A 12,500-nucleotide genomic window follows, 5' to 3' on the forward strand; every position below is an offset into this window, starting at 1 on the left:
AAGAACATAGTGTGACTGACCATTAAGAACATAGTGTGACTGACCATTAAGAACATAGAGAATGATTGACGATTAATAACATGGAGAATGACTGACCATTAAGAACACTGAGAATGACCATTCAGAACATGGAGAATGATTGACCATTCAGAACATTGAGAATGACTGACCATTAAGAACACTGAGAATGACCATTCAGAACATGGAGAATGATTGACCATTCAGAACATTGAGAATGACTGACCATTCAGAACACTGAGAATGACCATTCAGAACATGGAGAATGATTGACCATTAAGAACATGGAGAATGACTGACCATTAACAACATGGAGAATGACTGACCATTAACAACATGGAGAATGACTGACCATTAAGAACAATGAGAATGACTGACCATTAAGAACACTGAGAATGACCGACCATTCAGAACACTGAGAATGACCGACCATTAACAACATGGAGAATGACTGACCATTAAGAACATGGAGAGTGACAGAAGCGTTGGGGAGTGTGGATGGGGCGCAGCTGTAGGTGCCCTGGTCTCTGGGCAAGGCTGTGGGTATGAGCAGCGTACCCACGGTAGTGTCAGCGTCACGGTCCAGGAACACTTGCCGTCCCCTGCCCGAGACATCGTCAGCAACCACACGCTCAGAGCCCTGGTGGCCATATATGAAACCAATAATAGACATTATGGGAAGCGTATTGGTACTGATACTTATATTAAAAAAATACTCAGGACATCGAAATAACACTATTATAAAGGGACTTGAGCTAGAGTGCGCCACAGTCACTCAGGTGTGGGATTCGTCTATAAAAACATGCGTTTGTGGTCACAGTGGTGGCCCATGCCAACCTTAGCTGGATGAGTCTTATTATGTATGCAAGGGATGGGGTACATCTCTCTGGGGCTGGGGTGGTAGCACTTGCAGACTCGATTGAGAAGGCCATTGGTGAAATGCCTATGATTTTAAACTGATGGAAGATAGAGGTATGGGTGTGTGTGGGAAACAAGCAGGTTGCAACACTTGGGTTGGAAACAGTAAATGTATAAAAGGCATTCAGCATGAAGTTATAAATAAAGACAATAGATCAGGTCAGCAAACAAAGGGGGACAGCAGAGGGCAGCAAGGGACTAGCTCCCTTAAGGTTTACTATACTAATAGCAGGAGTGTAAGAAATAAGATAGATGAGCTAAGATTAATTGCAAGTGCAGGAGACATAGATATTATTGCTATAACAGAGACCTGGCTCAATCTGAAAGATAGAGAGATGCCCTCTGAATGTCACATACAAGGCTATAAATTATTCCACACTGACAGGGTCAACAGGAAAGGTGGTGGAGTAGCGATGTATGTCAGAGACAATTTAAATTGTTGTGTTAGACAAGATATTAAATTAGAAGCGTCAGCCACTGAATCTGTTTGGTTACAGCTTCTCGAGGGCCGAGAAAAACTAATTTTGGGTGTGATTTACAGGGCCCCAAATCTTGATAGGGAGTGCAGTAAACTTCTATGGGACGAAATTCGTAAGGCATCTACATACGAAAATGTTGTGCTAATGGGAGATTTCAACTATAGACAGATTGACTGGAGCAATTTGACAGGAAATTTAGAGTCAGGTGACTTTCTTGATACGATCCAGGATTGTTTTTTAAAACGGTTTGTGACAGAGCCAACTAGGGGAAATAACCTCCTTGACTTGGTTCTTGCCAGTAGGGAAACACTAATTAATAATCTTGAGGTTAATGATGAGCTTGGGGAAAGTGATCACAAATCACTCAGTTTTAATATATCATGGAATTCCCCTAATAATGGCAATCAAGTCTCCGTCCCTGACTTTCGCTTGGCTGATTTCATAGGACTGAAAAATTACTTAGGTGGGCTGAACTGGAATGACCTGACTAAGGGTCAGGTAGGTGGTGATGGTTGCCGATATGATGCTTTCCAGGGCATAGTTCTAGCTGCTCAGTCAAATTATGTTCCAAATATGGAAATCAGATCAAACAAAAATGATCCTAAATGGATGAACAATAGATTAAAATATCTGATTGGTCAAGAGAGAGGCATATATAGGCAAATCAAAAGAGGAGAGGGGCAATTGAGAAATCGATATATTCAGTTAAAGAGAGAAATAAAAAAGGGAATTAGAAAAGCAAAAAGAGATTATGAGGTTAAAGTTGCAAGAGAATCGAAGACTAACCCAAAAGGATTCTTTCAGGTATACAGAAGTAAGATCAGGGACAAGATAGGCCCACTCAAAAGTTCCTCGGGTCAGCTCACTGACAGTGATAAGGAAATGTGTAGAATTTTTAACACATACTTCCTCTCAGTTTTTACACAGGAGGATACCAGCGATATTCCAGTAATGATAAATTATGTAGAACAGGACGATAATAAACTGTGCACTATTAGGGTCACAAGTGACATGATCCTTAGGCAAATAGATAAATTAAAACCTAACAAATCCCCAGGCCCTGATGAACTGTATGCAAGGGTTCTAAAGGAATGTAAAGAGGAGCTTAGCACACCTTTGGCTAATCTTTTCAACATATCACTACAAACTGGCATGGTGCCAGATAAGTGGAAAATGGCAAATGTGATACCTATTTTCAAAACAGGTGACAGGTCCTTAGCTTCGAACTATAGACCAATAAGCCTAACCTCCATAGTGGGAAAATTTATGGAATCAATAATTGCCGAGGCAGTTCGTAGCCACCTTGAAAAGCATAAATTAATCAACGAATCTCAGCATGGTTTTACAAAGGGGCGTTCCTGCCTTACGAATTTATTAACTTTTTTCACTAAGGTATTTGAGGAGGTAGATCATGGTAATGAATATGATATTGTGTATATGGACTTCAGTAAGGCTTTTGACAGGGTCCCACATCAGAGACTATTGAGGAAAATTAAAGCACATGGAATAGGAGGAGAAATTTTTTCCTGGATAGAGGCATGGTTGACAAATAGGCAGCAGAGAGTTTGCATAAATGGGGAGAAATCAGAGTGGGGAAGTGTCACGAGCGGTGTTCCACAGGGGTCAGTGTTGGGCCCCCTGCTGTTCACAATCTACATAAACGACATAGATGAGGGCATAAAGAGCGACATCGGCAAGTTTGCCGATGACACCAAAATAGGCCGTCGAATTCATTCTGACGAGGACATTCGAGCACTCCAGGAAGATTTGAATAGACTGATGCAGTGGTCGGAGAAGTGGCAGATGCAGTTTAATATAGACAAATGCAAAGTTCTAAATGTTGGACAGGACAATAACCATGCCACATATAAACTAAATAATGTAGATCTTAATATTACGGATTGCGAAAAAGATTTAGGAGTTCTGGTTAGCAGTAATCTGAAACCAAGACAACAGTGCATAAGTGTTCGCAATAAAGCTAATAGAATCCTTGGCTTCATATCAAGAAGCATAAATAATAGGAGTCCTCAGGTTGTTCTTCAACTCTATACATCCTTGGTTAGGCCTCATTTAGATTATGCTGCACAGTTTTGGTCACCTTATTACAGAATGGATATAAATTCTCTGGAAAATGTACAAAGGAGGATGACAAAGTTGATCCCATGTATCAGAAACCTTCCCTATGAGGATAGACTAAGGGCCCTGAATCTGCACTCTCTAGAAAGACGTAGAATTAGGGGGGATATGATTGAGGTGTATAAATGGAAGACAGGAATAAATAAAGGGGATGTAAATAGTGTGCTGAAAATATCTAGCCTAGACAGGACTCGCAGCAATGGTTTTAAGTTGGAAAAATTCAGATTCAGGAAGGATATAGGAAAGTACTGGTTTGGTAATAGAGTTGTGGATGAGTGGAACAAACTCCCAAGTACCGTTATAGAGGCCAGAACGTTGTGTAGCTTTAAAAATAGGTTGGATAAATACATGAGTGGATGTGGGTGGGTGTGAGTTAGACCTGATAGCTTGTGCTACCAGGTCGGTTGCCGTGTTCCTCCCTTAAGTCAATGTGACCTGACCTGACTAGGTTGGGTGCATTGGCTTAAGCCGGTAGGAGACTTGGACCTGCCTCGCATGGGCCAGTAGGCCTTCTGCAGTGTTCCTTCGTTCTTATGTTCTTATGTTCTTATAACCAGCTAGCTGAGGGGTTAACGCACTGGCCTGTGAGTTTTAGGGCTCAAGTGCCACGGGTTCATACCCCACCCGTTCCGTGATCAGTAAACATACCTAAAAGTGGTACTGTTGGTACTAAATTACTATCAGTGTTCGCACTTGACAAAAGCAATGACCAGCCAAACGGTGCTGGTGCTGTGTAAATATTACGAATCGGCTTTACTATTCTTTGTATTGTAAATATGATGCAGTATGCAGCTTATAACATTTTACTGAGAAAACGTTTCGTCTACCAGCGACTTCTTGGTGAACGAAACGTTTCTCGACAAAATGCAGCAAAACGCATATTGTGTTTTCTCATACTTGTCGGTATATTTTGCCGTTGATATATATTCTTCTTAAAGTAAATCCACTGATAATTCACTGACACATTTCTGCCTGAGAAAATGCAGAAGAATTTGACTTGGCCCATTAGTATATTGTCTACGTTTTTTACTCTGTTTTCTGCTTCTGTTCCACATAGGTCTCTGTCTCAAATTTTTTTTATTAAATATTGTCTAATATTTATTTAACATTGCCTATTTGTTTTTTTAATATTGTCTATTTGCTTTTTTTAATACTGTATTTGTTTATTTAACATTTTCCATTTCTTATACCCAGCAAAATCTATCTTGATTTGCTGTTTGAAGCAAAGATTGTTCATGTGTTTAGCTTAACGAATTTAAATTGGAATTACGTATCTGGTGTCATATTTTGTATATTTACGTGATGCAATCGGATTAAAGAGATTTGAGTCCCAGTCTCAGGTACCGAATTTTTCACTTGTATATCTACCAACTTCTTTAGTGTTAGGAGTGTCACTAATTATCTGTTTGGTTCGACATTGTCTTCTCTCATTCTCTTCTGCTTTTAAACTTATCGGTAAAATACGTTCTGTAACATTTTCCTTCCCCCAGGCTGTTTCTTGGTGGTTGATGTCTCACATTATTCTCAATTTGGCCATGTACTTTCAGAGATCATAGCTGGTTTATAACCTCTATAATGACCTTATTGTTGCTGCTGCTGTCGTGTTGACTTCTTGGTCTCCAGCCACTGGGAAGTGGCTGGAGACAATCAGAAAATACATCAAACTTACACCCCTGTTTAATGTGGTGATTCTGGCTCTTTAAAACTCCGTTGTTCCGTTATGGTTAGTGCTCATTCTCCTCTGCCTCTCAGCAGCCTGTTCCTAATTATTAATCATGTCCTGAGTATAATTCTTACGGTTGTTTTAATGAGATTATTATTAGGGTCCTACTGTTCTAATTCACATTTTCTTTTAATTCGTTTACATTCTTGCTGATCTCATTTGCCTTCCTGCATCTGACCTTGAGGCTCCTTGTAAGTTGTTACGGGATTTCTAGCAGGATGATGGGTAAATAACAATTAACTGTGCCGTTCGTGTTAGGGAATGAGGTGGGTGAGTGTTAGGCAGAGATTCTGGAGTGGTGAAGGATGAGAGGAGTTTGCTGACGTGGAAGGCGCTATGGGTAGGATTAGTTGGTTATTGTTGCAGGGGTTTGAGATGCTGAGGATTGAATAGTTGATCCTGCTGTTTTCTTTCCTTCATCTTTTGTTATTCTCTTTCCTTTGCATAATCCCTGTGCGTGTGTTCGTACGTGCATGCGAAAGAGAGATTGATTATCAAATCCTATCAACTGTACGAGGGTTATTAATGCCACCGGTGATCCATAATCTGCAAACATCAAGAATACATTAATCACTAAAACGGACAATAAACCGAACTAGTGGTTTATAAAACCTGGGAGATACATGACTCTGTGTTCATACCCCCGTACACTGTGTGTAAATATCAAGATCTAAATTGACAGCAGCGCACTAACAGCCATTAAAAGACTCGTTTGTGCTTCGTATTCCTTATGTCTATGAGCCATAAACTGCATCTAAATTTATTGCTGCACTCTAAATAATGCTAATGATCATAATAATGCCTGTGGAGGCGCAGTAACGGAGTCATTGACACCAACGGTCTCAATAATTTCAACCTCAAATTGCGTTCTCGTTCCTACAGGAAACAGGTACATTGTGAAACTGCCTCACTGTCTTGTTTATATATAAAATACGACAGTACATAGAACTTCAGACCCATTATGCGGATTTATGGCGATATATATGGGACAGTTGCATTAGTCTCAACATTACGACGCTGTGCTGAGAACTACAAAAATACTGGGAAGTGCTGCGTTATTGGGTGTGTGTGTGTGTGTGTGTGTGTGTGTGTGTGTGTGTGTGTGTGTGTGTGTCGAAGAGGCGTGTTTGTGCTGGATGTTAGAGGTGGCATGTACGTGTAAAGTACGTGTGTTTGTTATCAGTTGTTAAAGGCACTTGTCAACAGATACTTGACCTGTTTTGTGTGTGTGTTTCCATTTTGTCAAAGGTCGGTGCCCGTGGCCTGGTGGCAAAAGCTCTCGCTTCACACGGTGAGAGTCCGGGATCGATTCCCGGCGTAGGGTTGGAAAAATTGAACGTGTCGCCTTGCACCGGTTGTTTACGATCACCCATCAGTAAAATAAAAATATTATTATTAAAAGATACTTGGCCTGTTCGGTGTGTGTGTGTTTGTGTGTGTGCGCGCATAGGCTCAACTAGATGTACTCCCCCAGCTAGAGTTGTGAGGATATTACTGCAGTTTCTGCCTCTATTTCTTGACATTTAAATTGCTGGTTCTTTGTTGGGTCCAACTTCGAAATTTCATACCTGTTAGTAAAATTACGTATGGAGTTGTCTTCCGCCACGTCCACCTAAATTTTTCTCCTTCTGTATTATCCATAGGCTGAAGAAGCATTTCCTAAAGTCACAGTAACTTATTCTGATTATCAGCTTCTTTCTTTGCCTCTGTGGTACCGTCCCTTTCGTTTCAGAATCTTCCAATCCTCTCTGACAATGCCTCTTAGCATTTCGTGAAAAGGATTCTTGTAGTCTTTAGGTTAGGTAAGGTTTGTCAGGAAATGGCACAAGTGTTTCTTGACGTGGATCTTTGTCGTATGATCCGCAGGTAGAGGTTTTGGTCATATGACCAAGACCTTCCACTGGCTTAGCGGTCCACCCCTTAAAAAATTATGGGTATATTTGTAGTTCTCCTCAAGTAAAGATTTAGTTCCTTTAGCCTTTATATATTCATACAGTTCTGGAACTAGCCTGGAAGTAAACTTTGGATTCTCTCAAGGTTTCGTTCGTGAATAACCAAGTGCTAGTCCTGTTACAGTTTCCTAAACTGTCATTGGCCGTTTGTATGCACCGCATGCGTGTGTGTGTGTGTGTGTGTGTGTGTGTGTGTGTGTAAGGAAACATGAGTGAATGTACTCACTTATGTGCACGCATGCGTGGAGACATAGGCGCGGTTGAACGCATGAGCTTGTATTGTATAGCTTGCCAGAGGACTGATTTCATGTGTGCCTAGGAGGGATGGTTTGCAATCGGGTAATGTTTACAATGTGGGATGCGGAGTGCAGAGAATAAAAGGCAAGTTTATGACAAGTCCATAACACTTTTAGGAGATATAAGATTTGAAAATGTTGTACCCATAACAGTCAATGGGAACGTGTGTGTGTGTGTGTGTGTGTGTGTGTGTGTGTGTGTGTGTGTGTACTCGCCTAAATGTGGTTGCAGGGTTCAAGACTCAGCTCCTGGCCCCGGTGTGTGTGTGTGTGTGTGTGTGTGTCCTGCCGAATTGGTAAAACTTACGATTTTGGCTTAAATAGCAACGCTCTTCTTGCCGAATAAGGCAAGCGAAAATTTGTGTATGCAATAATTTCCCATAAATCATTCTGAACCTAAAGGAAAAAAAATTATTTCATTGTGTTTGTTTATTATTAAATTGTTGTAAACTTGTCTAAAATATATTTAGCTGGATTAGGTTAAATTAAATTGCCCTTGTTATAATAAGGTTACGTAAGTTTTCTGAGGTTCTTTTAGTACAAAATTATTAATTTTTACATTAACATAAATGAAATAAAATATATATCTTTAAACGTATAAGAAATTTTTTTAGAAGGGACTTAATTTTAAATGAGCTCTTGCTAATTGGTCAGTCTTACCTATTCGGCACGACATTATATATATATATATATATATATATATATATATATATATATATATATATATATATATATAATTCCGTGAAAATCCATCACTAACGTCAATTTTCATTTCTGGAACACACAATAATAAGCATAACACTACAACGTTAACAAACATGAGAGAAACTTAAAATCTCAAACCAGCTGTCAAATTTCATTCCGAATCTCACGATCATCCACTATGTCCAGATAAGCTTAATATTACAGTAAAAACTCACAACAAATGAACTCGTAAACAACTTTAACCTGGGTGGACTCAGTGGAAAGGTTTCTGAATTAAATTCTTTACTGTGGAATACTTGTAGGTTATCCTTTTTTTTGATGAGTTCAGCTTTGTGTTTATACTCAGCGTTTTAGTTTATCTTCAGGAGTAACTAATTCATGAAGGACATAGTACATTATCTTACTAGTTTATTTTTTTCTAAAGTCTTCTCGTGTTGGCTGGTGTATTATGTTAGATATAATTTGTACGTGATTATGTCGTGTTCTAAAATGAATCCTGATTACAGTGGTGGATTTATCACTGAATCGTTGATATTCTCTGCAATAAATGTTCTTAGATGATCATTTAGTCTTTCCCACAAGCCAAGAGAGTGAGAGATTGACTGACCTGGTACCAGAATATGTAATCTGGCTGGTGAAGGGCTGCAGATATGATACACTTAATGGTGACTGTACTTCCACTCTTCACGTACATGTCGGGGCCTCCAGGAATCTTCACCAGCGGTGCTGTAGGTGAGAAGACGTGTGGGTGAGAGGACGTGTGGGCAAAAATAAATACGCCTCAGAGCATCTATTTCTACACGTGTTCTACATGTGTTTTTTGCCCAGCTGTTTGTGAACATCAGTGGATGAGAACAATTGCGTCAAACCCTTGACGTACACTATCACAACAAACTTACAACTAAAATAAATTAAAAGAATCTGAATCGAGAATACAAGAATAAGGACAGACGGACAGTGGAATGACTTGATAAAAGTCCGGAAAAGAAAGAGATGGTGGAAAATAAATCATAATTGTGGTAGAGGTGAGTAAAGTTAGAGGAGGAGGATGACAAGAGAGAATTCATAAACAAAAAAAAAGAGGAGGAAAAATCGGAAAAAAAATGGAAAGGAAGAGCTTAAGAAAGAAGGTAAAAATTAATTTAGATATTAAACAAAATAAAAATGGAGAAAAAGAAGAGGGGGAGGAGGAGAATCAGATAAAATAGAAAGTTAAAGAGCACAGCTTCACCCAGGTGAGAATTCTCTGAGGTGCGTCTGTCAGAAATTTGCATGAAAAGAGCGAGGCTTGTGAATGCCAAATGATGATGACCGGGTGCTGGGAGAAGCGACTCTCAGTCTAAAAGATTGAAATGTCGGGCAAGCAGAAAGTGGAGCTAGGAATTACAACTGGCTTTGGCACGGTCATGGCCGGGCACGGCCTTCAAGAGGCACGTGCGAGCACAGCGGCCAACAGGATAGAAATGTTCGGGATAGATAAGGACACGGTTCGTCATGGTCTGGGCTGTACGCAAATGGAATTAGGAACACGAAAGGGTTTAAATGCCGACGTGTTACACACGAACGCGTTTAGGTAGTGGGTTAGACACACCTGTAGTTAAACGCTGGTGTAGCTAGGCCCGCCAGGAAACTAAACGCTGTTGGGATTATACTGAGGTATATACCAAAACACAGAATAAACAAACAGCCAATGCATTGATAAATAACATTGGATGTTGACATGAACAAATCACAACAGGAATAAAATGGAATAAAGAGGAATAGAGGTATGAAGATTAGCAAGGATAAAAACTGGCTGGGGAGCAAAACAAGGTCAAAACAGAATACGAGGAAAAGGAGAACAAAGAAAGAAGGGATTGAATAAGGCTGGACTGCTATAGGTCGTACCAGTAACTATACAAATGGCAGGATCAGATTGAGACAGACAGACACAGACACAGACATATAGAGACGGAACGAAAATTAAGCAGGAAAGAGATGCATGGCTTGGAGAAAATTCTTGGTCATTATTGCTAAAAGAAGATATTTAAATAAGGTATCAGACGATGGTCAGTGAGAGAGAGAGAGAGAGAGAGAGAGAGAGAGAGAAAACTTGGTATAAAAACATTTTTAGTAAACTGTGGGATTAAAAAAAAAATCACAAGATAGGATCTAGTGTTTATTTGTGGCTAGCCATTATACGGGACGCCTTTTTTGTGATCCTCTTTTTGGGACCCTCCTCCCATTACGTCTGATTTCCACATAATTTTACTACCGGGACCAGAAAAAATAGTTAAACGTTAAATTACTAAAAATACCTGAAGATCTTGTTAAAATAAGGGAAGATATTATTTTTTTACTTTCACTTTTCTGAACCCACAACTGTGGGCGATTTTGTTTTAGCTCACCCCTATCATGCTTCCCCTCTCTTTGATCTCCCTCTCTAGGACCCCTTTCTGGGACCCCTTTCTGGGACCCCTTTCTGGGACCCCTTTCTGGGACCTCTTTCTGGGACCTCTTTCTGGGACCCCTTTCTGGGACCTCTTTCTGGGACCTCTTTCTGGGACCCCTTTCTGGGACCCCTTTCTGGGACCCCTTTCTGGGACCCCTTTCTGGGACCCCTTTCTGGGACCCCTCTCTGGGACCCCTCTCTGGGACCCCCCTCTGAGACCCATCTATGTAACCCACCTTGTGTAATGGCAAATGACAAGGAAGCATTGTTAGCTTTTGTTCCTACTATGCAACTACTATATAGAATTCTGTAGCAATGCAGTGCTGATATATCTAATTTTGTTTAAAAAAAATTGGGAGATCCCCCCCCCCCCATTCTGGGAACTTTTGTTTTCAAAATCCACTGTTTGGTATGTAATTTTTATCCTAAACAGTGGATATTCAAAACAGTGGATATTCAAAACAGTGGATATTCGCATTCATAATAAATTTTAATGAAAATGAAAATTTAGCATCAATGAATAGCAAACGAAAGAGAAATCACTGTCAGGTGGGACATTTTGTAGACTGATAAGTGTTTATGTTCGGTGATGTCTTGACATCCTCTTGGAAAAAAATAGCTGGTGTTTTGAGTGACACACTGGTGTCATATGGTTAGAAATGTGGTCATGCGTGTGATGTGAGAGAGGTATTTGTGTATTTTTGATGTCAGGTGAGGAGGGTTATTGAGAAGGTGTGCTGTTGAAGAGGCTGATTGAGAACCTGTGTTGAGGTGTACTGAGAAGGATGGTGACTGAGAAAGTGTGTTTATGAGGAGGGTGCTTTACAAGGTGTTATGGTGAGAAGGGTGATTGAGAAGGTGTGCTGATCAGGGAAGTATTCAGGGAATGAAAGTGAGAATGATGTGAGGGGGGAAGGGGAGTGTGAGGGAGCGAAAGCGAATTCCCATAAAAATTGAAAGGGAGGGCGTTGAATAGACATGTACCCTAGTTACTATTCAATTGCATCTTTCCATACTTGCTACATCGTTGCTCTTCAGTAGAGGCGTGTTGCACTGTCAACAGTGCTTTCGCTTCTCGTAAAGTGTTCAGACTTAGACCCAGTCCTTACACTATTTTCCTGCTATGATTTATCATAAATCTTTCTCTCCAGCACTCCAGGGAACACAATGTGAGGAAACTCATTTACTTAACGTTAACTGTACATTCATGAGATCTGCAATTTTGTTTGCCTTAAACAATGAGCTTTTAGTGTCAGGAAGGTGAATAAAGACACGAGTGTGAACACTAGGATATGTTAGAAAACGTTTTAGTCCTGAGACCTTGATCACTTCCAACACACCAAGGTTTATACCATAGTGTCAGAGATACTCAGGTCATCCACTGGTGTAATTGCATTATACACAGTGTTCATCATAAACAAAATCAATACAGCACGAAGTTAGTCTCAGATCATTATACCTGGACCTGACGACTCGCATAAAGAAATAATTTCATCGCCTTTGCTCTACATGAACTCTAATGAATAGCCTCGTCTTCTAATTCATCTTTTTGATAAATTGTTATGAGTGTAATTCATCTTGTGAGTTATAGAGAAGGATTATAAATGAGGGACTCCATCCTGCAATCTCAGCTCCTCGCAGGTGTTCATATATATACAACTGTACACACACACTGTACGTTTATTCTTTTCTCTGAGGATGAGAGTCCCCAGTCAATTTTAGAAGTGGTACCTCCATATATAAATATATGTCGTGCCGAATAGGCAGAACTTGCGATCTTGGCTTAAATAGCAACGCTCATCTTGCCATATAAGACAAGTGAAAATTTGTGGATGCAATAAT

At 40.1% G+C, this 12,500-nt stretch overlaps 1 protein-coding gene across 1 annotated transcript in view; it reads right to left on the reverse strand.

The window, feature by feature from the left end:
* The window catches only part of LOC128700673 (uncharacterized), a 226,582-nt gene that overhangs the window by 11,981 nt on the left and 202,101 nt on the right, over positions 1 to 12,500 (reverse strand). The window contains exons 5-6 of the mRNA XM_053793965.2: positions 8,835 to 8,953; positions 475 to 658 (exon numbers count right to left, since the gene is read on the reverse strand). Of these exons, the coding sequence (XP_053649940.2) occupies positions 475 to 658; positions 8,835 to 8,953 (303 nt within the window). The remainder of the gene's footprint in view (positions 1 to 474; positions 659 to 8,834; positions 8,954 to 12,500) is intronic.

Source organism: Cherax quadricarinatus, chromosome 56, assembly GCF_038502225.1.
Source record: "Cherax quadricarinatus isolate ZL_2023a chromosome 56, ASM3850222v1, whole genome shotgun sequence".
Lineage (NCBI taxonomy): Eukaryota > Metazoa > Arthropoda > Malacostraca > Decapoda > Parastacidae > Cherax > Cherax quadricarinatus.